Source organism: Piliocolobus tephrosceles, chromosome 12 (assembly GCF_002776525.5).
Source record: "Piliocolobus tephrosceles isolate RC106 chromosome 12, ASM277652v3, whole genome shotgun sequence".
Taxonomy (NCBI): Eukaryota; Metazoa; Chordata; class Mammalia; order Primates; family Cercopithecidae; genus Piliocolobus; species Piliocolobus tephrosceles.
In genome coordinates, this window is record NC_045445.1 from 75,929,704 (window position 1) to 75,957,499 (window position 27,796).

The 27,796-nt window shown below is 38.2% G+C and overlaps 1 protein-coding gene across 7 annotated transcripts in view; it reads right to left on the reverse strand.

The window, feature by feature from the left end:
• Window positions 1-27,796, reverse strand: part of ATP7A (ATPase copper transporting alpha) — a 155,766-nt gene that overhangs the window by 35,704 nt on the left and 92,266 nt on the right. For all 7 annotated transcript variants that reach the window (XM_023202322.1, XM_023202325.1, XM_023202321.1 and 4 more), the window contains 7 exons: window positions 26,846-27,571; window positions 17,906-18,112; window positions 13,369-13,532; window positions 7,349-7,510; window positions 5,400-5,476; window positions 4,971-5,196; window positions 3,543-3,776 (listed from right to left, as the gene is read on the reverse strand). In XM_023202322.1, the coding sequence (XP_023058090.1) occupies window positions 3,543-3,776; window positions 4,971-5,196; window positions 5,400-5,476; window positions 7,349-7,510; window positions 13,369-13,532; window positions 17,906-18,112; window positions 26,846-27,571 (1,796 nt within the window). The remainder of the gene's footprint in view (window positions 1-3,542; window positions 3,777-4,970; window positions 5,197-5,399; window positions 5,477-7,348; window positions 7,511-13,368; window positions 13,533-17,905; window positions 18,113-26,845; window positions 27,572-27,796) is intronic.

The window sequence follows — 27,796 nt, forward strand, 5'->3', positions numbered from 1 at the left end:
TTCATTTCGTTATGTACCCAGTAGTCATTCAGGAGCAGGTTGTTCAGTTTCCATGTAGTTGAGCGGTTTTGATTGAGTTTCTTTGTCCTGAGTTCTAGTTTGATTGCACTGTGGTCTGAGAGACAGTTTGTTACAATTTCTGCTCTTTTACATTTGCTGAGGAGTGCTTTACTTCCAATTATGTGGTCAATTTTGGAATAAGTGTGATGTGGTGCTGAGAAGAATGTATATTCTGTTGACTTGGGGTGGAGAGTTCTATAGATGTCTATTAGGTCCGCTTGGTGCAGAGATGAGTTCAATTCCTGGATATCCTTGTTAACTTTCTGTCTCGTTGATCTGTCTAATGTTGACAGTGGAGTGTTGAAGTCTCCCATTATTATTGTATGGGAGTCTAAGTCTCTTTGTTAAGTCTCTAAGGACTTGCTTTATGAATCTGGGTGCTCCTGTATTGGGTGCATATATATTTAGGATAGTTAGCTCTTCCTGTTGAATTGATCCCTTTACCATTATGTAATGGCCTTCTTTGTCTCTTTTGATCTTTGATGGTTTAAAGTCTGTTTTATCAGAGACTAGGATTGCAACCCCTGCTTTTTTTTGTTCTCCATTTGCTTGGTAGATCTTCCTCCATCCCTTTATTTTGAGCCTATGTATGTCTCTGCATGTGAGATGGGTCTCCTGAATACAGCAGACTGATGGGTCTTGACTGTTTATCCAGTTTGCCAGTCTGTGTCTTTTAATTGGAGCATTTAGTGCATTTACATTTAAGGTTAATATTGTTATGTGTGAACTTGATCCTGCCGCTATGATATTAACTGGTTATTTTGCTCGTTAGTTGATGCAGTTTCTTTTTTTTTTTTTTTTTTTGAGACAGAGTCTCACTCTGTCGCCCAGGCTGGAGTGCAGTGGCCGGATCTCAGCTCACTGCAAGCTCCGCCTCCCGGGTTTATGCCATTCTCCTGCCTCAGCCTCCCAAGTAGCTGGGACTACAGGCGCCCACCACCTCGCCCGGCTAGTTTTTTGTATTTTTTAGTAGAGACAGGGTTTCACCATGTTAGCCAGGATGGTCTCGATCTCCTGACCTTGTGATCCACCCGTTTCGGCCTCCCAAAGTGCTAGGATTATAGGCTTGAGCCACCGCACCCGGCCGATGCAGTTTCTTCCTAGCCTCAATGGTCTTTACATTTTGGCATGTTTTTGCAATGGCTGGTACCGGTTGTTCCTTTCCATGTTTAGGGCTTCCTTCAGGGTCTCTTGTAAGGCAGGCCTGGTGGTGACAAAATCTCTAAGCATTTGCTTATCTGTAAAGGATTTTATTTCTCCTTCACTTATGAAACTTAGTTTGGCTGGATATGAAATTCTGAGTTTAAAATTCTTTTCTTTAAGAATGTTGAATATTGGCCCCCACTCTCTTCTGGCTTGGAGAGTTTCTGCTGAGAGATCTGCTGTTATTCTGATGGGCTTCCCTTTGTGGGTAACCCGACCTTTCTCTCTGGCTGCCCTTAAGATTTTTTCCTTCATTTCAACTTTGGTGAATCTGGCAATTATGTGTCTTGGAGTTGCTCTTCTGGAGGAGTATCTTTGTGGCGTTCTCTGTATTTCCTGAATTTGAATGTTGGCCTGGCCTGCTAGGTTGGGGAAGTTCTCCTGGATGATATCCTGTAGAGTGTTTTCCAATTTGGTTCCATTTTCCCCCTCACTTTCAGGCACCCCAATCAGACGTAGATTTGGTCTTTTTACATAATCCCATACTTCTTGCAGGCTTTGTTCATTTCTTTTTCTTCTTTTTTCTTTTGGTTTCTCTTCTCGCTTCATTTCATTCATTTGATCCTCAATCGCTGATACTCTTTCTTCCAGTTGATCGAGTCGGTTACTGAAGCTTGTGCATTTGTCACATATTTCTCGTGTCATGGTTTTCATCTCTGTCATTTCGTTTATGACCTTCTCTGCATTAATTAGTCTAGCTGTCAATTCTTCCACTCTTTTTTCAAGATTTTGAGTTTCTTTGCACTGGGTACATAATTCCTCCTTTAGCTCTGAGAAGTTTGATGGACTGAAGCCTTCTTCTCTCATCTCGTCAAAGTCATTCTCTGACCAGCTTTGATCCGTTGCTGGCGATGTGCTGCACTCCTTTGCAGGGGGAGATGCGCTCTTAATTTTTGAATTGCCAGCTTTTCTGCCCTGCTTTTTCCCCATCTTTGTGGTTTTATCTGCCTCTGTTCTTTGATGATGGTGGCATACTGATGGGGTTTTGGTATAGGTGCCCTTCCTGCTTGATAGTTTTCCTTCTAACAGTCAGGACCCTCAGCTGTAGGTCTGTTGGAGATTGCTTGAGGTCCACTCCAGACCCTGTTTGCCTGGATATCAGCAGCAGAGGTTGCAGACGATAGAATATTGCTGAACAGCGAGTGTACCTGTCTGATTCTTACTTTGGAAGCTTCCTCTCGAGGTGTACTCCACCCTGTGAGGTGTGGGGTGTCAGACTGCCCCTAGTGCGGGATGTCTCCCAGTTAGGCTACTCAGGGGTCAGGGACCCACTTGAGCAGGCAGTCTGTCCCTTCTCAGATCTCAACCTCCGTGTTGGGAGATCCACTGCTTTCTTCAAAGCTGTCAGACAGAGTCGTTTGCATCTGCACAGGTTGCTGCTGCTTTTTTGTTGTTGTTGTTATTTAGCTGTGCCCTGTCCCCAGAGGTGGAGTCTACAGAGACAGGCAGGTTTCCTTGAGCTGCTGTGAGCTCCACCCAGTTCGAGCTTCCCAGTGGCTTTGTTTACCTACTTAAGCCTCAGCAATGGCGGGCGCCCTTCCCCCAGCCTCGCTGCTGCCTTGCAGTTAGATCGCAGACTGCTGTGTTAGCAATGAGGGAGGCTCCGTGGGTGTGGGACCCTCCCGGCCAGGTGTGGGATATAATCTCCTGGTGTGCCCGTTTGCTTAAAGCGCAATATTGGGGTGGGAGTTACCCGCTTTTCCAGGTGTTGTGTGTCTCAGTTCCCCTGGCTCGGAAAAGGGATTCCCTTCCCCCTTGCGCTTCCCAGGTGAGGCGATGCCTCGCCCTTCTTCAGCTCTCGCTGGTCGGGCTGCAGCAGCTGACCAGCACCGATTGTCCGGCACTCCCTAGTGAGATGACCCCAGTACCTCAGTTGAAAATGCAGAAATCACTGGTGTTCTGTGTCGCTCGCGCTGGGAGTTGGAGACTGGAGCTGTTCCTATTCGGCCATCTTGCTCCGCCCCCGAATTTTTTCTATCATTATTTTAAACCATGTGGTCATGTCAATTTTCAATTAATAATGTGATGTAGTAAACAAGTGATAAGTATTTCTCATTTGTCTCTCTTAAACAGACATACTGTACAATCTACAGTATTAATTCCATATTTGGTAAATCTTCTAAATGGATATTTAACTTAAAATATTGCCAAAATGAAAATATGTCTTTCAGTATATGGTTAACTACATAAAAACATACATTTCCAATGACTGGCCTAAAAAATACTATGGTCATTTATCCACCCAACATTTTAACAAATGTCACCCTTTCTTACTTTACCTTTGCTATATGTTCCAGCCATCGGCCTAGTGCAATAAACACAAACAGCATAGGTGGTGTGTCAAAGAAAGTAATAGGGTTCACTTTGGCTCTTTCATACATTGCAACTAGAAGAATAACCAAAGAGTAGGCAAATGCAATGGTGGTTGCCAGCACAATCAGTACGTCCATATTTGCTGTCTTATGCTTCAGTGCTTTATAAGCCTGAATGTAGAAGTACCAGCCTCCGAAAAACTGCAATATAGGAATGATAATCAATGAATTTTTAAAAATTCATATATATTTCAATAACTTAAAGTATCAATAGTCACTTTCTTTGGCTTTTAGCTAACCCATAAACACTAAAAGGAGATTAAGCCAAAACAATCATGTTTGTATTTCAATAGATATACATGCAGAGGGAGGTATTCAAATTGCTATATAAGCCTGTGGGGGCTATCATCTACGATCCAATGGATATTCCATAATACAAGGAAAATCAGATGTTTCTTCCTTTTTTTTTTTTTAAGAGATGGTCTTGCTATGTTGCCCAGCCTGATCTCAAACTCCTGGCCTCAAGCAACCCTCCTGCCTCAGCCTCGCAAGTAGCTGGGATTACAGGCATGAACCATCACACCAAGCAGAATTTTCTTTCTGAGGCCAGCAAAAACAGGAACTAGGAAAGGAATTACATTTTCTTCAAGGATTTTTTTGTATAAAACTCACCCATCTTTCCAAAACTCAAACTAAGTGGTGTATCACAAGCTATGAAATCTGTTGGCTGTTTCTGTTGGTAAATATAACTGGAAAGCTTATTTCATTAAAACAGAGAAACTAAGATGTTTTTTAAAATCATTATTGCCTTTTATAAGGATCAGATAAAGGAAAATATTTATTTGATAGAAGTATTCTATTCCTCAGTAAAAGTTTATCTCGAAAAAAGAGTTTAAAACATGCAGAAAGTAATGAACTGAAGTGCCAGGAAGAAATAACAAAAATAAAGTCATTGAGCTGGGTGCAGTGGCTAGCGGCTGTAAGTCCCAGCTACTCAGAAGGCTGAAGCAGAAGGACTGCTTGAGCCCAGGAGTTGAAGACTGCAGTGAGCTGTGCTTGTACCACTGCATTCCAGCCTGGGTGACAGAGCAAAACCCCATCTCTAAAAAAAAAAAAAAAAATAGATAAATAAAAATTTAAAAATAAAATAACGTTATATACAGTAGTAGATATAAATACCAAATCCAAAAAACTTGACCTCTTTCTTAGGGGTTAAATGGTGTCTATTATCTACTTAAATAAGTACCCAGTTGAAGATTATTTTTGTAAAGTATATGGCATAAAATGATCAGACTTCTGGCTAACATCAGTTTTGTAGTTGAAAATAAAACCTTGCCTGCCAAATTTTGCTTATTTTTCATTATTAACAAATATATTTGCTAACAATTCACTTGCCTGTACAGGTACACACAATAAAAAGGACAGCAAATTCATAATGGACAATCCCGGAAGAATCTGGCGCTCCAGGAACATAGAAGAATGAAGGTTGATCATTTCTTCTTTACTCATGTTTTGACTATGGTGAAGAGTTGCAAAGTGGTGGTCCATAACCATCATATATATCATCAGCCCCATTACAGGAATACAAAAAAACAGACTCACAACAAAAGACCGTCTCCATCTTATATGGAAAAAATAGAAAAAGAAAAATAATGGTCATAAATAGCTAATAGGTAAAGATTCTATGTACTATAGAGAGACACACATTGTGAACATTTCATCCAGTATAAGGATGGTATTATAAAAACTGACATGCAAAAAGGATGTTAAACTTGTAATAAGGAGTCAAAATCTGTTTTTTACTGACACTCTAAAAGTACTTACTGTCTTATTTCTCGTTTATGATCTAGGTGACTTGCTGACCGATCCTTCTTGACCAAAGAAGCTTCAAAACCTAAGCTCTAAGGAAATTCATGAGAAAAAATTATTTCACTGAACATACGTTGTGTACAGAAATTCTAAGCCATGGTATTGTCATTGAGAACAGCTCAGTTACTGAGGGCAAGTCACTCTGGGGAATACAAAGATGAAGATGTGCTTCCTGCTCTTGATTGCCTTTATTTCCAAACTTTCATCAAAGAAGTGAATATTTCCTTAATTCTAGTTAATATCTATCCTATATATAACAGTTTAACTCAAGTACAACTGTCCTCAGTAGAGGTTCTCATTAATAGGCCATAAAAGCTAGCACCAGGCTGGGCACGGTGGCTCATGCCTGTAATCCCAGCACTTTGCAAGGCCGAGGCAGGCAAATCACAAGGTCAGGAGTTCGAGAGCACCCGTCTCTACTAAAAATACAAAAAATTAGCTGGGTGTAGGGGCAGGCGCCTGTAATCCCAGCTACTCAGGAAGCTGAGGCAGGAGAATTACTTGAATCCAGGAGGCAGAGGTTGCAGTGAGCTGAGATCGCGCTACTGCACTCCAGCCCGGGCAACAGAGTGAGACTCTGTCTCAGACATAAAAAACAAAAAAAAAGCTAGCACCATACTAAATAGATTATTCAAGGCCTTGCATATGCAGTATTTATTCTTGTTTTATCAGAAAAAGAACATGAACAAAAATCATTTTCCCCAATAAAACAAAGTATAAAAAGGAAACTACCCCTAAGCAAGACTTATCTGACCATAGATAGTAATACACATTATATTTCCAACTGCTAGGGGAAATGCTGCCATTTTACATTTGTTGGCAGTGCACAGTGAATAGAACAAGCGTGAGCTTTGGAGTCAGAGTAATTAGGCTCAAATCCCAGTTATGACAGTTACTAGCTATGTGACTCTGGTAAGTAACTTAACTTCTCTTAATCTGGGTTTCCTCACCTCCAAAATGAATATGACCACATTGCTGTGGCAATTAAGGGTTGAAGCTTTGCAGTCTTGGGGCACATAGTAGGTACTCAGTAACATTAGTTTCACAAAAATGGTAATGGTAATGTCATCTATACTAATAGGATCTTAATTGAACTATTAAGATGCTTTAAATCACTTGAACACCAATTCTATAGCATACTGAAACTTTTAAAATACATTCACATGTATTACCACTTAAGATTTATTGAAGAACACACAATGAATCTGTCACAAAGAAAGGGTTGTGTTGTTTGTTTTACAGACAGGGTCTCTCTCACGGTAACCTTGAACTCCTGGGCTTAAGCAATCCTCCTACCTCTGCTTCTCGTGTGACTAACACTTTCAGGGTGCGTGGCGCCACACCTGGCTAATTATTTTCATTTTTGTTGCAGAGACAGGGTCTCGCTATGTTGCTCAGGATGCTCTTGAACTCCTGGCCTCAAGTGATTCTGCCATCTAGGCCTCCCAAAATGCTGAGATTATAGGCATGAGCCACCATGTCCAGCTGGGTTTGGTCTTTTAAATTTCTTACTTTAACTTAAAAATAGGTCTTTTGTTTTGACCTAACAAACAAAAAGCCATCAAGCAGGATTCTTCACTTTCTTAGTAACTACTATGAATCTCATTTATAACAAATTATACTTTATTTTCATTTTCTAAATATTTTGAGTGTTTTGTGGTTCTAACTTGTTTGCTCCTGATTAATAGTATAAATGTACCTTTGCCTAACTTTTCCTGAAAAAGACCAAAAAAAAAAAAAATGCAGACACATTTACATTAAATTTTGAGACAGATCTTGTCTGAAGTATTCAAAGGAGTTAGATTTTTTTTTTCATTGCCTCTATCTGATGCAAACCAGAAATGATTCACGGGAATGCTGATTAAATAGGTAAGAACACAGAAACATAAATTCTTGGCACTTACTTCAATTGTATGGATAATATCTCTGGGACCAATAATTTCTGGGTCATATTTAATATGTGCTTTGTTGGTTGCCAAGGCCACGGAGCAGTACAGGATCCCTCTGTGATTTGTGAGACTCGACTCTATTTTATGTACACAGGAGGCACACGTCATTCCTCTCACCTGTTAAAGACAAAGCATTTGTTCTTCAGGAATATACTTTATCCGCCATTAAACATGAGTCATCTTTTTTTTTTTTTTTCCCCAGACAGAGTCTCTTGCTCTGTCACCCAGGCTGGAATACAGCAGCGCGATCTCGGCTCACTGCAACCTCCGCCTCCCAGGTTCAAGTGATTTCCTGCCTCAGCCTCTTAAGTAGCTGGGGTTACAGGCATATTCTACCATGCCCAGCTAATTTTTTTGTCTTTTTTGTAGAGACATGGTTTCACCATGTTGGCCAGGCTGGTCTCGAACTCCTGACCTCAAGTAATCCACTGTGCCCAGCCCGAGTTACCACTTTTCACAAAAGGACTCATGGGATTGCCACAAAAGATCTTAATTGCACTACTAGTATGCTTTAGATATGATCATTAGGATATCATTTTTATACCACATCGAACAAATATATGGTCCCAGATAGAAGAGGATCTCATTAAAAGTCTCCCAATTCCTGCCACTACTACTCAGTGATAGAGGATTTGACATTTATTATTGTTTCTTGTATCCAAAGTCTTGCTTCCCTCTGGAATTTTTTTTCATCCTGCTAAAGTATATAACCACTAGTATAACTTTAAGTGAAGTTAATGGATGGCAAAAGTGTTTTGACTTTTTATGTCTAAAAAATGTATTTTTCCCTATATCTTGAGTGGGGTTATAGTTTAGCTGGGCATTAAATTCTAAGATGGATGGGCATGACTTCTAGAATGACTGTGTGAGGAGCTCAGCAAATCCTTTCCTCAAAAAGCAATGATAAAACTGACAAAAGTATCAAAAAACAACCATTGAAATACTCTAGAAATTGACCAAAGGGCATACCACCAATTAAGAAGGATTTATTCAAGTATATCTGCTGAAGGGATATCAGTGCAAATGGTACAGTAAGACCTCTAAAATTCTCTCTGTAAAAGCCATGAGAAAACGGGCAGAAATTGTAAGAACCATCTTTTTCCAGAAATCTGGAAATCAAACAAGTTTGCAGCAATCTAAGAAGCATTTATTCAAGAAAACAAGATGGAGTACAAAAAATAGAATGAATAAGACATAGTATTTCATAGCACAACAGGATGAATATAGTCAATAATAACTTAATCATACATTTAAAAATAACTAAAAGAGTATAAATGGATTATCTGTAACACAAAGGATAAATGCTTGAGGGGATGGATACCCCATTTTATATGTGTTTGTTACTCATTGCATGCGTGTATCAAAACATCTCATATACCTCATAAATATATGCACATGCACCTACGCTGTACCCAGAAAACTTCTGTGCTCTAAACACCACCACCAAGGAAGTAAAGAGGCAATACCAGAATGGGAGAAAATATTTGAAAATCATATATCAGATAAGGGATTTGTATCTAGAATATATATTCTTACAACTCAGTAATAAAAAGACAAACAATCCAATTAAAAATGGGCAAAAATGGTCGGGAGCGGTGGCTTACGCCAGTAATCCCAGCACTTTGGGAGGCTGAGGCGGGTGGATCATAAGTTCAGGAGATCGAGACCATCCTGGCAGCACGGTGAAACCCCCGTCTCTACTAAAAATACAAAAAAAATTAGCCGGGCGTAGTGGCAGGCGTCTGTAGTCCCAGCTACTCGGGAGGCTGAGGCAGGAGAATGGCGTGAACCCGGGAGGCGGAGCTTGCAGTGAGCCGAGATCGCGCCATTGCACTCCAGCCTGGGCGACAGAGAGAGACTCCGTCTCAAAAAAAAAAAAAAAGGCAAAAATTCGAATTGTTTCTCCAAAGAACATTTATGAAATGCTAATAAGCACAAGAAGAGATACTCAACATCATTAGTCATCAGGGAAATGCAAATCAAAATCAAAATGAGATACCAGTTCACTTCCACTGGGATGGCTATAATAAAAAGGTAACAGCAAGTGTTGACATGCATATGGAACAATTGGAATATCAATACAATGTTGGTGGGGATATGAAATGATACAGCTGCTTTAGAAAAAGTCTGGTAGTCCTTTAAAAGGCTAAATATAGAGTTACTAGATGACTTAGTAATTCCACTTCTAGGTATATTCCCCAAGGGAATTAAAAACATAAGTTCACACAAAAACTTGTACATGAATGTTCATAGCAGCATTACTTACAATAGCAGCAATATTCATAAAGTGGAAACAATCCAATTGTCCATAAACTGATGAATAAATCAACAAAATGTAGTATATTCATACACCAGAATATTATTTGGTAATACAAAGGAATGCAGTAATGATACATGCTAGAACACGGATCAACCATGAATTCACTATGGTAAATAAAAGAAGTCGGTTACAAAGAACCACATATTATATTATTCCATTTATATGAAATGTCCAGAATAGGCAAATCTATACAAATACAAAGTAGATTAGTGGTTGCCTAGAGTAGAGAGAGTAGAACCAGTACAGGTAAGAGATTAGGACTAAAGAATGACTACTAATGAGTTTTATTTTAATGGGAATGGAAATGTTTTGAAATCAGATAGTGGTGATAGTTGCACAAGTCTGTGAATATACTAAAATGCACTGGGTTATACACTTTAAAAAGGTGAGTTTTATGGTATTTCAAAGAAGCTATTATTTTTCAATCCTTAAAAACATAAAAGCCTACTCATTCTTTTTCATTCTTTTCAATAGCTACTCAGTATCCCATGATATGGATGTATCATAATGTATTTAGTCCCTAATGACTGAAATTTAGTTTTTCCCTATCTTTTGCTATTGTAAACAATACTATAATGAACATCTTTGCATACATATCATTTCATACATATGCAAACATGTCTGTTGGATAAATTTCTACAAGTGGAACTTGTGAGGCAAAGGCTATGTGCAATTTCACCTTTGACAGATATTGCCAAATTCCTCTGTTGGCAGCTTGTATCAATGTACACTCCACCAGCAATACATGAGAGATCAAAAACACAGTGTTAAAATTGTTAACTTTACCAATCCAATAAGTGAAAATGGTACTTCAGTGCCATTTTAATTTGCTTTACTCATTACAAATGAAGTTGAACATCTTTTCTGGTTTAAGAGGTATCGTTTTTGCTTTTCTGTGAACTGTCAGTTCATATCCTTTATCATCAAAAAGAAATTTTGGGTTGATGACATTTGTCTTATTGATGTATAAAAGTTCTTCATATATGAAGAAAATTAACCTTCATCTATGATATGAATACAATTATTTTAATTGCCTTTTGACTTTCCATTCAGTGTTTTCCTCCCAAGAAGAAATGTTTAGGTATCTGAATTCATCAATCTATTAATCTTTTCTTTTATTGGTTTTGTATCGTATTTTAGAAAAACGCTTCCTACTCCAATATTGTTTTTTTCTTTTTTTTCTTTTTTTTCTTTTTTTTTTTGTGTGTGTGTGTGTGTGTGTGTGTGTGTGTGTGAAGGAGTTTCACTGTTGTTGCCCAGGTTGGAACACAATGGCATGACCTTGGCCCACTGCAACCTCCGCCTCCCAGGTTCAAGCAATTCTCCTGCCTCAGTTTCCTGAGTATCTGGGATTACAGGCGCATGCCACCATGCCTAGCTAATTTTTTGTATTTTTAGTAGAGACAGGATTTCACCATGTTGGCCAGGCTGGTCTTGAACTCCTGACCTCAGGTGATCCACCCACCTCGGCCTCCCAAAGTGCTGGGATTATAGGCATGAGCTACTGCGCCCGGCCTCCAATATTGTTTTATAAATGAATTAGATGTTATCATTGGGAAAAGCTAGATTAAGGCTACATGGAAATTTTCTGTACTATTTTTGTACTTCCTTGTGAATCTAAAAGTATTTCAGTGATGAATTGACGGACTGATGTACGATAAAGCAAATACAGTAAAATATTAATTGTAGAATCTAGCTGGTGTATATAGGGTATCTACTGTACAATTCTTCTGACTTTACTGTATGTCTGAAAGTTTCATAATATTGAAAAAAAATGCTCCAAATATTTCTTCTAGTAATTTCATGATTTCATTATTTACATTCAATTCTGGGAGGCGGGCAAGGTCTTGCTCCGTCCCCTAGGCTGGAGTGCAGTGGCATGAACACAGTTCACTGCAGCCTCAACCTCCCAGGCTCAAGCAATCCTCCCACCTCAGCTTCCCAAGTAGCTGGGACTACAGGTACATGACACCACGCCTCGCTAAATTTTTACTTAATTTTTTATTCTTATTTTTTGAGATAGAATCTCACTGTGTTGCCCAGGCTGGAGTGCAGTGGCACAGTCTTGGCTCAGTGCAACTTCCACCTCCCAGGTTCAAACAATTCTCACGCCTCAGCCTCCCGAATAGCTGAGATTACAGGCGCGCGCCACCACACCCAGCTAATTTATGTATTTTTAGTAGAGACGGGGTTTCACCATGTTGGTCCGGCTGGTCTTGAACTCCTGACCTCAGGTGATCTACCCATCTCGGCCTCCCAAAGTGCTGGGATTACAGGCGTGAGCCACCACGACTGGCCTAAAGTTTTACTTTTTGTAGAGGTGGTTTTACCTGTTGCCTAGGCTGGTCGTGAACTCCTGGGCTCAAGTGATCCTCCCACCTCGGCCTCCCAAAATGCTGAGATTACAGGCATGAGCCATCACACCCAGCCTACATCCAAATTTTTGCTTAAACTGGAACTTATTTTGGTACAAGGTTAATTTTTCTAATTATACAAATAAACTTAAATACATTTTAGCCATAAAATTTTCAGTGTTGAAACGATGCAAGTTTCTCTTTGCTCTTCTCCCTCAATCCCACTCTCTTCCTGAGATAAACACTGTTAATCATGTGTATACACTAGTCCTTTCTCTAGGTGTTTATATACATATATAAGCACATATGCATGTAGTTTTGCATTTTTTATTAAATGGGATTATGCCACAAGTATTACACTGCAACTTGTTTTGCTTAAGTAAATAATATGTCCTAGAAATCTTTACTTGTCAGTTAATATTGATTTATTTTACTCTTTCAACATATGTATTGTATTCTACAATATGTCTATACATAATTTATTTAAACATTCCCTATTAAAGGACATTTAATATAGATTGGTTCTAAATTTTTGCTCTTAAAATTATATAATAAATATAATCTTATGAATGTTCATATTCCTTTTTTTAAAAAAACAAAGTCTCATTCTGTCACCCAAGCTGGAGTGCAGTGGTGTGATCTCAGCTCACTGCAACCTCCGCCACCTGGGTTTAAGTGATTCTCATGCCTCAACCTCCAGAGTAGCTGGGACTACTGGAGCACACCATCACACCTGGCTAATTTTTGTATTTTTCATAGAGATGGGGTTTCACCATGTTGACCGGGCTGGTCTCGAACTCCTGACCTCAAGTAATCCACCCACCTCAGCCTCCCAAAGTGCTGGGATTACAGGTGTGAGCCACCCTGCCCAGCCATATATGATCATATTTCCACAGGAAAGAATCCTAGCAGCTGATTTGCTGGTTGGAGAAAGTGATCATTTTAAATCAATATGCCTTACACCGGGTTTTAAGACTTTATAAAATTTGAGTCTTTAATGCATCTGGAATTTATTCAATTACATGCTACTAGATAGGAATCATACTGTATTTTAAAAGTTAATTTTCATTTACTCATTCAAACCCAATTCTTTTTTGGTTAATAGAGATAAGACAATTATCTTTTTACATTCCATGCTTGAAGAGTACCATTAAATCATACCTTACCCTTCCATTTTCCAGTTTCCTTAATTTTAATCATATCTTATTTTCCCCACTTTTAATTATCTTCACAACTCTTCTCTGAACCTTACCAAGTTTTTTTCTGGAAATTTTATTAATCACACAAAAATTCTTACTTACAACAAGTTCCAAAACACCATCTCCTTCATCAGCATTTTCTATCACAGTGGCTCCAAATCCAAGCTCTCGGATGAACTCTGCTATCATTGGGGGTTGTATAACAGTAGGATTATATCTTACTTCTGCCTTGCCAGCCATCAGGGCCACAAGTATAGAATATATTCCTAAGAGCATTGATAAGAAAAACAATACAGGTAACATTCTTTTTAAAAAGAGTAATGTTATAATTACCTTTTAGTATTCTCAAATATGAAAGGATTTCTCTTAAGTATGAAAGGATTAAAGTGAATCTGGAGAAATTTATTATTTAACTTTTATACCAATCTTGACCCCAAGCAATTAGAACTATTCCAAAAGATAGCCTCATTTTTCTTAAACTTTTTATTATGGAAATTTTCAATTATGTGTGTGTGTGTGTGCGTGTGTGTGTGTATAAGAACATAATAAACTTGATGTACCTATCACCTTGCTTCATAATACTTGGCTAATCTTATTTCATACATTCCTACACCCACCACTCACTGCCCTCTACCCAGATTATGCTGAAGCAAGTCCCAGCCATCACATCATTTCATGTGTAAATATTTAAATATGTACCTCTAAAAAATACAGACTCTTTTTTAAAAACCAAAATACCATTTTCACACCTAAAATAATTCTTCAATATCATCAAATATCCAGGCAGTATTCACATTTTTACAATTGTCTTATAACTGTTTACTAGTTTAACAGTTTTTTGTTTGACTTGGATCCAAATAAGGCCTATGAATTGCAATTGCTTGAGACTGTATCTTGTACATATAAAGCATTTGTAGAAATTAATAAGACAGAGTACTAGAGAAAGGGACTCGGCTGGGCATGAATGCTCATGCCTGCAATCCCAGAACTTCGGGAGGCCGAGAAGGGCGGATCGCTTGAGTCCAGGAGTTCGACACCAGCCTGGGCAATATGGCAAAATCCTGTCTCTACAAAAAAATACAAAAATTCACTGGGCATGGTGGTGCATGCCTGTGGTCTCAGCTACTCAGGAAGCTGAGGTGGGAAGATCACTTGAGCCTGGGAGGTCGAGGCTGCAGTAAGCAGTGATCATATCACTGCAATGCACCATGTGTGATGGAGTAGGATCCTGTCTCAAAAAAAAAAAAAAAAATAGAGAAAGGAGTTCATGCACTTATGAAATCATAATTGCAGCAAAGAATCCAAAAATACATCAACATACACATTATAATACTATCAAATAATAGTCATTTATTTAAATTATCAGGTTTTAGTGTCTGACACACAGTAATCTAAAAAGCTCTTATTCCTAGAAAAAAAGTCCCACGCAACTTGTTAACCAAAAAAAGGAGTTCATTTTATGGCAGTCATGTTGTTCACTAGTGCAAACCTTTTTTTAACAACCATTCCACTTTTCTAGGCCAGCTATTGCTGTCATTGCCAGGAAGAAAATTAATTCTACATAGCAAAAATAGAAGCTCTTTCTAGGAATCTGTGGCATTTGATGGCTACCTGCAGGGAATGGTGATCAACAGTCCATAGGTCAAGTCTGAGGTTTGATAAAAAAGAAAAAATGATTAAATATTAATTTAATAGCTTTAAATAAGTAAACAGAATAGTGGGGGGTGTAAGGGGAAGAGGGGATGGTTAATGGGTACAAAGAAAAAGAATGAATAGGACCTAGTATTTGATAGCACAACAGTGTGACTATAGTCAATCATAATTTAATTGTACATTTAAAAGTAACAGAGTATAACTGAATTGTTTATAACACAAAGGATAAATGCTTGAAGGGATGGATACCCCATTTTCCATGACGTGATTATTATGCATTGCATGTCTGTATCAAAACATCTCATGTACCCTATAAATATACACACCTACTATATACTCACAAAAATTAAAAATTAAAAAAATAGATAAACGTATACACGGCAAAGAAAAGAAAACAAAATACCTAATATAATCTAATTTTTCTATATAAAGTGCTTACATTTTGGGCTTTGTTGGTATCAAACAATTCAGGTGATCAGTTCATGGGGAAGTGTCAGTAATATGGGAAAGGTATAGAGAAAGTAGGAAAAAATCTTTTTGCTTCAGCTGAATGTAATCTATGGGCAAACAGAAATAAAAGGGAAAATTTGATTTTTCAAATGCCGAAAACATAAGTTCAATACTTATGTAAATTGCAGATAGTTTAAAAAACTCTTCAAACGATCATAAGACCTCTTTCTATTCATTTTTTTAAAATATAATGCAGTGCCAGGTACGGTGGCTCATGCCTGTAATCCTAGCACTTTGGGAGGCCCAGGCGGGTGGATCGAGGTCAGGAGTTCAAGACCAGCCTGGCCAACATGGTGAAACTCTGTCTCTACTAAAAATACAAAAATTAGCCAGGCATGGTGGCACACACCTGTAGTCCCAGCTACTAGGGAGGCTAAGGCAGGAAAATCACTTGAACCCAGGAGGCAGAGGTTGCAGTGAGCTGAGATGGTCCCATTGCACTCCAGCCTGGGCAACAGAGTGAGACTTGTCTCAAAATATAAATTACATATATATTTCATATATTTATATATTATATTAATATACATTTATATATATGTATATTGCAGACTAAATTGAGAGAAGACCAATGCTACTTAGTCAAAAAAAGAAGTGAATGCAGTGACTCCACCTAGGCTAAAGTTATTTCTAACTGGGCTAAGAGGTTGTAAAAGGGATAATATGGAAGTAATTAGAAGAATCAGCTTAACAGATTTAAAAAAAAATTGTAACTGGCATAGGCATTGCTTGTCTCATGAAGAAGGTTATTTCTGAATTGCCCCAAAATAGTTGGTTCTTAAATTAAATAGAAACCTTGAATGCTTCTTTTTGCTTTCATTTGCTTGGCAACCTCCCTCCTTTTCTTTTTAAATTAATCTAAAAAAGAATAATAGAAGCTTTAGCCTTGAGTGCATTCCAGTTAGAAAGAATGGAGGCTAAACTGAAGCAGAAATCATAGAATGCAGACAAGGTAATATTGAACTGAAGATGGCTCTTTATACCATACATTTTGTTATAACAATGTTCTGCCCTTAATATTAATATATGAGGTGAGGTGATTACTATACACATTTTGAGTAATGTTCTTAATGGTGGGGATAAGCTTATACTAGTCCATACTTCTTTATTTAGCTCTGTGACTAACCATATGTATCATTAAGACACCTAGGGCTAGGGCAGCCAAAGTACCAAATCTGTGACTTTGATCTCATGAAAACTCATCACATATCTTTTTTTCTTTCTTTTTTTTTTTTTGAGATGAAGTCTTGACCTGTCGCACAGGCTGGAGTGTAGTAGCTGGCACACTCTCAGCTCACTGCAACCTCTGCCTCTCAGGTTCAAGCGATTCTCCTGCCTCAGCCTCCCGAGTAGCTGGGACTCCAGGCATGCGGCACTACACCTGGTTAATTTTTGCATTTTTAGTACAGATGGGGTTTCACCATGTTGGCCAGGCTGGTCTTGAATTCCTGACCTCAGGCGATCTGCCCACCTCGGCCTCCCAAAGTGCTGGGATTACAGGTGTGAGTCACCGTGCCTGGCCATCATCACATATCTTTATGGTTAACAAATCTACTGTGCTATACTGGGAAGTCTATAAATATGAGTGCAAATTAATAAGCTAAAACATCTGAATGTGACTGAATTTTAAAAACTGTGGTATACATTTTCTAAGATTTGTAGCCTAAAATTAACACTTGTATACAATATTAAGTAACTTGTGAACATTCTTACCACAAGCAAAGAGAACAATGTAATTCTAAACAAACTTGTTTTTGGTCTGGTGCTTGGTCTGGGTATAGTAATAATGAAACTCTTAAATATTCTAGTTGTCAGTTTTAGGCATAGCTTTAGAAGAAAATTTATGGGCCGGGTGTGGTGGCTCACGCCTGTAATCCCAGCACTTTGGGAAGCCGAGGTGGGTGGATCACCTGAGGTCAGGAGTTTGAGATCAGCCTGGTCGACATGGTGAAATCCCGTCTCTACTGAAAATACAAAAATTAGCCAGGTGTGGTGTTACATGCCTGCAGTCCCATCTACTCGGGAGGCTGAGGCAGAAGGATCACTTAAACCCAGGAGGCAGAGGTTGCAGTGAGTTGAGATCGCGCCACTCCACTCCAGCCTAGGCGACACAGCAAGACTCAGTCTCAAAAAAAAAAAAAAAAAAAAAAAAAATTATGTTCCTTTAAATCCAACACAACCATGATCTATAAAATATAGTAATCTCATGTATTTCTTTCTGCCATTCTTTTTACGAATTTCATAGATATACAAATGTGATCATGAGGTGAACAAGAGAGGAACTTTATCTAAGGGAACAAAACACTAACAAAAACTGGCTTCCAGGACATCAGGGTTGTCCCACACATTACTGAAAATGAAAATTTTTATGAGGCCTTATATCAAGATTCATAAACATAGTTACAAAACATGTAAGAGAACAAAAAAGATGGAGTTCCCAAACTAGCACATAAAATAACAAGCTTCAAGAGTGTCTCACCTTCTTCCCGTCTTAAATTCCGTTCAATGTTTGCTACACAGGAAGCACAAGTCATGCCAGTGACCTGTATGTAACACTTAGATGAAGTCTTTGCTTCCTCCTTGTCTTGAACTGGTGTCATCCCTTTAGTATAAAATTCATTAGTTGAAGTCAAAAGTGGCATTTCGGATGAAGGCTGAGCTATTACTACCAACGGCTCATTCGTGTCTGTGGAAAGGGAAAGATTCTTTTCATTTGCAGTATTGATCATTCAACTGCATCATTGCCTCGCTCACAATCCATACCTCCAGGCACTGACAATCTATTCTTTCAAAACCAGCAAGTTCCTACTATCCATTAGCATTAAGTTATCTCTACACTTTACTCTGCAGTGACTTCCTATGTCAATACTTCCCATCCCAATTCCCAGGAAAATCTGAGCTACCTGAATAAACAAAACTTTTTTTCTTCTAGCCATTATCTCCACTCCCAATCACAGAGAGAGAGTCGTTTGTTAATGGATAGTTCTTATTTTTATAATGAAATTTTACCATCATGTTGATGACTGCCATACTGGCATCGAAGCAATTCACAATATATTAAGTGGAACAAAAAGCAATTTGCAAAAACAGCATTGCAGTGTGCTAATATGTTTTTTAAAATTTTTAGTGTATGCATAGATGAGAACATGCATAAGGAAGGCTGAGGGGTTACATACCAAACTATTAACAATGGCAGGAATAGAATGACAGACAGATGAATAAATTTCCTCTATCTATAGTTCTATATTTTTTGAATTTTTAACATACATATATTTTAAAATTTTAAAATGTCTGTGGACAGTGGAAGAGGAGGCAAGGAATAAGTCAGCAAAAAGTCTATTTTGCACAATGGAATATTCGGAGAATATTTATGGACTGTGGAAGTTCATATCATCCCAGAAGCTCCCCTGAAGTCTCCGAAATTCTGCTATTTTGTTTTAGTTTATCCACTGCAGTACTAATTACCTCCCAAGAAAGGAGAAATTATTCTAACACATCCCTGCACTTGAAAAAAAAAAAAAAAAAAGCCAAAGATTTTCTCCTCCCCCATAGAGAAAAGGAAGAAAAGAGCAAATTTCCACAAGCCTATCTAATTTGTTCATTCTTGTCCTTAGATAAAACACCAGCTCATGTCTATTTAGCTAGGACACAAAGGAACCCCTGCACAGAAGACTTGGTTTGCAGGATGTTGAAGATGAGCATGTTTGGAAGAAACTTTAACAAAAGCCTGACCATTTCCCTACAAAATAATGTAGACTTCTCAAATAAGTATATTAATGCCTCTTAAATCTGAATGCATATACAATCACCTGGGGGGGCTTGTTAAAATGCAGGTTCTGGCTCAGTACATCTAAGGTGGGGTCTGAGATTCTCCATTTCCACCAAGCTCTGAGGTGATGGCAGTGCTGCCAGCCTAGGTCTGAGTATAGCAAAGGACACTTAAAAAAGATAATTTCAACTTTTATTTTAGATTCAGGGGGTACGTGTACAAGTCTATCACATGTGAACACCACATGACACTGAAGTTTGGATTTTGGATGATTCCAGCAAAGGACACTTTGAACAGTACAGTGTTCCTTAATTAGCCCATCTCTGTTCTTAATTGAATCACTTTAGAAAGATACTGATTCAGATTGTGAGAACATTATTTAGAACATAGACTGTGAAATTTACCAAATAGTACTGCTGTTCTGTTTTTTAAAAAACCAAAGAAACACAAAAAACCAAAGAAATACAAAAATACAAAAAGGAGGCTCAGTAGCCAAAAAGAAATCGCTTTGGTTTTGAATAAAACCATTATTTTAATCCAACCAGAAGGTTCCTTCATTCTCTCATAATTACTATTGAGACTTAATCATGAACTTGGACAATGAAAAAAAAGTTTATTCTGTCCATCACTTTACCTGTTGTTCCAGAGCAATTTCATTATTTTAGGTACCAGAGGTAACCTGGAATACCATCTGCAATTTTCACACTCTGGAAGTACAGTATTATATTAAAATAAGTCATAGAGGTAGTCCCTTTTAGCTACCTTAGCATGACCTCTAAACAAAGATCCATAAAATTGTATCCTTTAACTCTGTGAGTGTGGCAAGCAAATAAGCAAAGGCTTCTCCATCCTCCAGAGACAACAAGGGTGTTAAAAGGTCACAATGAATAAAATGCCTGGTTTCTTTTAATTAATTTTTCTACAGGCTGTAATAACACTACTTAAATTTTTAAATAAATTCAAAGGAAAGCTGATTTTCCTGCACTTGAGGCAACAATTACAAACTATTCCAAATATTTCAAGAAAGGATTTCCAATCTGATACTCAAAACTGATGTGAAGTTCAGCCTCTGGTGTAATGTGAAGAATAAATAAATAATCTAAAAATGGCTTTAAAATAATTATAAACATCATGTCTGCAGCTTACTCTCAAATAGTTCAGAAAAAAATGTATGTATGTGTGTGTATATATATATATATATAAATGTATATCTATTAAGAGAGAATGATAAGCGATGTAAAATATTAACTGTGGAACCTGGATGAAATTGGTAAACAGGAATTCTCTACTACTTCTTGAAGTTTTTTGTAAGCTTGAAATTAGTTAAAAATAAAAAGTCACAGCCGGACGTGGTGGCTCACGCCTGTAATCCCAGCACTTCGGGAGGCCAAGGCAGGTGGATCACAAGGTCAGGAGTTCGAGACCAGCCAGGCTAACATGGTGAAACCCTGTCTCTACTAAAAAAATACAAAAATTAGCCGAGCATGGTGGCGTGAGCCTGTAATCCCAACTACTTGGGAGGCTGAGGCAGGAGAATTGCTTGAACCCAGGAGGCAGAGGTTGCAGTGAACCAAGATTGTGCCACTGCACTCCAGCCTGCGTGACAGAGCAAGACTCCTTCTCAAAACAAACAAACAAAAATAAAAAGGCACAAAAAGGAAGGAATTTAATCAAGTATTTAGATTGCTTTAATTGGTTAGTGATTACTTCATATATTATGCCTTTTTACTTTAAGGAAATGATGATATAGATAGTCAGGATAAAAGGCATCTCCCACTTTTCTATCTCTTTTTTTTTTTTTGAGATGGAATCTTGCTCTTGTCACCCAGCTGCAGTGCAGTGGCGCAATCTCGGCTCACTGCAACCTCCGCCTCCCAGGTTCAAGTGTTTCTCCTGCCTCAGCCTCCCTCCCAAGTAGCTGGGATTACAGGCGCCCACCACCATGCCCAGCTAATTTTCGCATTTGTAGTAGAGACGGGGTTTCACCATGTTGGCCAGGCTGGTCTTGAACTCCTGACCTCAGGTGATCCACTCGCCTCGGCCTCCCAAAGTTGTGGGATTACAGGTGTGAGCCACTGCGTCTGGCCTCTCAGTACCTCTTTTAAGATTTATAGCTCACCTAGGACTAGTATGATACAAAGGCAAAATGTGTCAATCCTTCTGTCTGAGAATGGGTTGCAGAGGTAGACTGTGAGACCTGGATCAGCACTGACACAGTTAAAAAATGGGTAGTTACAATTCTGGTGAAATCTTAAACTCTAATCTCTAGCAGAATCACAGAATGCAATCATTTCATATCAACCTTTTGTCCCGATAATATGGGTCACTGTAGTTAAGCTCTATCAATTATTTTATGATGACATTCACTATGCCAAGGTTTTTTTACCTACTCATCATGGCCATTAGTATGTATGTTATAAGCCCTAACAGATGCAGGGCATATAACTGGCTCCTGGTAATCATTTGTTGAATAATTGATTCCCGGGGCCCTTAACAATGGTAGGTTGAGGTAAAAGACATTGCTAAAAGTTACTGAGGCCAGGCATGGTGGCTCAAACCTGTAATCCCAGCACTTTGGGAGGCCAAGGTGGGTGGACTGCTTGAGCCCAGGAGTTTGAGAACAGCCTAGGCAACAAAGTGAGACTCCATCTCTACAAAAAATACAAAAAAGTTAGCCGGGTGTGGTGGTACATGCCTATAGTCCCAGCTACTCAAGAGGCTTAGGTGGGAAGATAGCTTAAGTCCCAAAGTCAAGGCTGCAGTGAGCCATGATCGTGCCACTGCACTCCAGCCTGGACAACAGAGCGAGATTGTGTCTCAAAAAAAAAACAAAGTTAGTGAACATGCTGCAGTCATAGTTCCTAAGGAGTAGGTAGATGCTATACATGGTGCCAGAGAATGATCAAATACTCCTGAATTCCATTTACTAGTTTGATCACCTAAGGTAATTAAAAAGTTGCTTTTACTCTGCTCACATCTGTTATATAAACCCTCATAAAATGCTAGCTATTTTGGCTGGGCGTGGTGGCTCACACCTGTAATCCCAGCATTTTGGAAGGCCAAGGCAGGTGGATCACCTGAGGTCAGGAGTTCAAGACCAGCCTGGCCAACATGGCGAAACCCCGTCTCTACTAAAAATACAAAAATAGGGCATGGTGGCATGCACCTGTAATCCCAGCGACTTGGGAGGCTGATGCAGGAGAATTGCTTGAACTTGGGAGGCAGAGGTTGCAGTGAGCCGAGATCGCACCATTGCACTCCAGCCTGGGCGACAGAGTGTCAACTCTGTCTCTAATAGTAATAATAATAATAATAAAATGCTAGCTATTTTAGCTATCCATATTGTGTTAAATCTAAGCACAGAAATGGGCATTTTCTCCTGTATCTTTGGGTCTTCATTCTGAAGACTCCCATGTCATGTAAAACTATGATCAAACAAATTTATATGCCTTTTCTCCTACAAAAAAAAAAAAGCTATTTTAAATTATAATATTTAATATTATACAGTCATGAGCCACTTAAATGATGGGAATATGTTCTGGAAAATGCTTTAGGCAATTTCATCATTGTGTGAACATCACAGAGTGTACTTACACAAAGCTAGATGCTCTTTGTATTTATATATATTTTTTCAGATGGAACACCAAATGTCCCAGCACCATTAATGAATATCATTTCTCCTGCTTGATCTGCTATGCCAATATCAAATGCCTTATATGAGGTTTCTATATATGCTCCATTATAATCTTATGGGACCACCATCGTCTATGTGGTCCATTGTTGATTGAAATGTTGTTATGACTGATATTATTATTGCCTTCAGTCAAATTTCTGGACTTGTTTATGTAAACAAAGTTAATATAGATTTAACTTAGAGATTTAAAGGTCAATGCATCACATTATATGGATCAGTGTTCTCAAATTTTAATGTGCAAATGGATTACCTGGAGAGCTCATTAAAATTAAAAGGTAGAATTTGATTTACTGGGTCTGCAGTGGGCCAGAGTCTGATTTCTAACAAGGTCCCAGGTGCTGCTGGCCTGTGAACCACACTTGTAAAAATGTAAGCTGCAAAAATATAAACCCAACTGAATAGAAAAAATTCTGTTTTTGAGTCCCATCTGAAAGTTTATGATGCCCTTGCTTACTGTAATGACAGATACCATATGTGAACATGAAAAATATTTCGGTTTTATACCATGTGATATAAGATGATTATATTTGGGTTCCTATATGTCAGAGGCATAGGAATATTACAACGTAAGTAACTTGTTTTGGTGATACTGATATAAACTAATTTATGTGGTGTTCATTAATGACAACATAATCCCTTATGCATATCAAAGTATTTTAATTTAATAGAAGCTCTGAGAAATAATCCAACATTATGAAGTAGCGAAATGTGAATCAATATAATTTCAAACACTGTCATTTTCAAAAATTTAAAAAAATGTAAGTGGGCCGGACATGGTGGCTCACGCCTGTAATCCCAGCACTCTGGGAGGCCAAGGCAGGCAGATCACCAGAGGTCAGGAGTTTGAGACTAGCCTTACCAACACGGTGAAACCCTGTCTCTACTAAAAATACAAAAAAATCAGCTGGGCATGGTGGCGCGCACCTGTAACCCCAGCTACTTGGGAGACTGAGGCAGGAGAATCACTTGAATTCGGGGTGCAGAGGTTGTAGTGAGCCAAGATCGCGCCATTGCACTTCAGCCTGGGTGACAGAGCAAGACTCTGTCTCAAAAAGAAGAAAAAAAAAATTAAGTGGTGATAGGTAAAACGAAAATTTGCTGAAGCTAATTTTAGTTATTTTTATGGCTCCCTGATATAACTGCACTTATTTCCAACTTAAATTTTTCTTCTGGTTTCATAATTATTTCCTTTCGCAATTATGGATTTCCCATACTTTGTTCAGGCTTTTGGTACTAGAGTCTCTTTAACATTTTAGTGTTCTGTATGAATTTTCTAATAGAGAACTATGTATCTCATTTTTAGAGCAAAAGAATCTAAAGGCCAGGCATGGTGGCTCATGCCTGTAATCCCAACACTTTGGGAGGCAAAGGCCGGTGGATCACGAGGTCAGGAGTTCGAGACCAGCCTGACTAAGATGGTGACACCTCATCTCCACTAAAAATACAAAAATTAGCCAGGCGTGGTGTCAGGCACCTGTAATCCCAGCTACTCAGGAAGCTGAGGCAGGAGAATTGTTTGAACCTGGGAGGCGGAGGTTGCAGTGAGCCGAGATCATGCCACTGCACTCTAGCCTGGGCGACAGAACAAGATTCCGTCTCAAAAACAAAACAAAACAAAACAAAAAACAAAAAAAGAATCTATTTTTTTAGATTATATTCTAATCTAAAATCTTTTTTTTTTTTTTAAAGACAGGGTCTTGTTCTGTCACCCAGGCTAGAGTACAGTGACATGATCACGGCTCACTGCAGCCTTGACTTCCAGGCTTAAGCGATCCTCCCACCTTAGCCTCCTTAGTAGCTGGTACCATAGGTGTGTGTCACCATGCCCAGCTGATTTTTGTATTTTTTGTAGGGACGGGGTTTCATCATGTTACGCAGGCTGGTCTCAAACTTCTGCGCTCAAGTGGTCTGCCTGCCTCAGCCTCCAAAAGTGCTAGGATTACAGGTGCGAGCCACCATACCTGGCCAGATTCTGAGAATTTCAGATGATAATGTAAAATGGCACAGCTACTTTGAAAAACAGTCTGGCAGTCCCTCAAAAAGTTTAGTTGCCATATGACCCAGCAATTCCACTCCTAGGTATATACCCAGGAGAAATAAAAACATATGTTCATACAAAAATTTGAACTCAAATTGTTCATAGCAGTATTATACATAATAGGCAAGAGAGTGGAGACAATCCAAATTCCCATCAACTGGTGAACGAAGAAACAAAAATGTGATATATCCATACAATGGAATAATATTCAGCAATAAAAATGAATGATGTTCTAATACATACTACAACATGGATGGACCTTGAAAACATTATGCTGAATAAAAGAATCCAGGCAAAAAAGGACAAATGTTGTATGATTCCACTTAAATGAGGTACCTAGAATAGTCAAATTCAGAGACAGAAAGTAGAACAGTTGTTATCAGGAGCTTGGGGAGGGGAAGAAGAAATGGGCAATGACTGCTAATGGGCATGTAATTTCTTTTGGGAGTGATAAAAAAGTTCTAAAATTATATAGTGATGATGGCTGGAAAACTCTGTAAGTATACTAACAACCACTGGGTTGTGTACCTTAAATGGGCAAATTTTATGGTACATGAACTATGTGTCAATTTTTAAAAGTGAGAATTTTCACTCATAGGTGGGAACTGAACAATGAGAACACTTGGACACAGGAAGGGGAACATCACACACTGGGGCCTGTCGTGGGGTGCGGGGAGGGGGGAGGGATAGCATTAGGAGATATACCTAATGTAAATGATGAGTTAATGGGTGCAGCACACCAACATGGCACATGTATACATATGTAACAAACCTGCACACCGTGCACATGTACCCTAGAACTTAAAGTATAATTTAAAAAGTGAGAATGCTATAATTTCTACCATTTGTCATCAATACAAAAGTTAAGAACTAAAAATTAATAATGGTATATCTCTGAGTCCTCTTGCACTGACTTTAATCTACCATAACAATTTAGACATGTGTTTAGTAAAATTTTTTACTCAGCTTCAGTGAGTCTAAAAAGGGAATATTACTATTTGATATCTTTTATTCTAATCAGGATAGCAAAGATTAATTATATTGTCTAGAAATTGGTTGTAAAACTTTTCAATTGTTATTTCAAGCAAAAATTTTCATTTGGGCATTTTCCAGTTTAACTCAAGGCCAGGTTCAATTCTGGTTCAAAAGAACAATTTCACATAATTAAATTCTATTGAATACACAGCTTTTGTTTCAATTCAAAGGTAAGAGCTGTCAGGAAATACGAAAACTTTGTGACAGCTCTGGAGTCAGTTTAATTTGAATGCCTAAATATAAAATTATAGTTAAAATCCTATTACTTATTTCAATTACTTTTGTTTTTAAAAGAGCACTGGTTTCCCCCATTATATAAATACATAGCTACATACATACATTCTTATTGTAAAAACAATTTATAAACCCAGGAAAGCACAATGGAAACAAAAATCACATTTATCCTACCACCCAAAGATAATCACTGTTAAAATTTTGGTTCATGTCCTACCAGGAATCTTATTCATATACATAAACAATATATACACGGTATAAATTCAGATACATTTCTTTATAAAATGTTGATCACAGTGTATATATAGCTTTTCAGCTTTTTTTTTCATTTGACAAAATATCTCAGACAGCTTCCTGTGGCATTAATTATCTTTAATGCCATAATGTTTTATGACTTCATAGCATGTCATCATGAGTTATTTATAGTTGTACCACGAGTTATTTATTGTTTCCAGTTTTTAAATATCATAAGCAATTATACAAACATCCTTATGCATCTTTGTATACACTGTTGGCTACCTCCATAGGACTTATTTACAAAAGTGGAATTACAGTGCCTAAGAATCATTTCTCATTGATAAATGCCTAAAGCAGCAGCAAAATGGAAGTAAAAGAACATTAGGGTAATCAAAGAAAAAATGATAATTACCTGACAAGGTAGCATAAAATCCCATGTCTTCTATTGCTCCTCTCAAGGTTTCTGGAGAGGTTAGTAAAGGATCATACTCAACAGTCCCATTGCTATTTGCAAGGGAGACTCGTATGGATTTTACACCTGGCTTTTTTGATATGACACCCTCAATAGATTGCACACAGGAATTACAAGTCATGCCATCAATGTTTATCACAGTTTCTTGTGTCAGAGGCTGGCTAACTACATTCAAATGAATCTTCTGAAGAGATGAGCTGGAGGGAGAGTTTGAGGTACTCTCAACTTCACTTGCGATACTAACTCTATATTGCCCAGGTGATACAGCCTCTATTGCTTTTCTCAGGGATTCTGGAGTGACTGAGCTTGCATTATACTTCACAATGGCAGACCTATTCTCTAAAGAAACTACTATGCTGCTTACACAGTGGAGTGCAGATAAAGTACTTTCAATATTTGACACACATGATTTACAATGCATGCCATCAATGATGAAAGTGGCTGTTGAATTATTGGTATATGATGGGCTCCTTTGCTGTGAACCTTCTGAGGATTTAACTGGTGTGTTCTTTAGACGTTCTACATCAATAGCTCCCAATTTGAGGTACTTGGGCTGCTTTTTGACAAATGCTGGAAAGCCCATAGCTTCAATCTGCTTTTTCATTTCCTCTACTGAGATAAGATGAGGTTGATAAACAATGGTAGCTTCTTGATTGTCCAGGGAGACTAGTTAATAAAAAGAAACATAATTAATTTAGTTATTCCTGGGCTACTTCAGAAAACATCCTGTTTTCTAAATAACCACAAAGAATTGTTTCTTTCTCATTCTTGTCATCATCTTTTCTTAATTTTTTTTTCTTTTCAGAAAATGTTATTGGCATAGACTAGAAACTAGTAAGAGATAGGACCACTGTAGCTATGGTCTCCAAGTTTCTCCATGCCTGGGTAAAA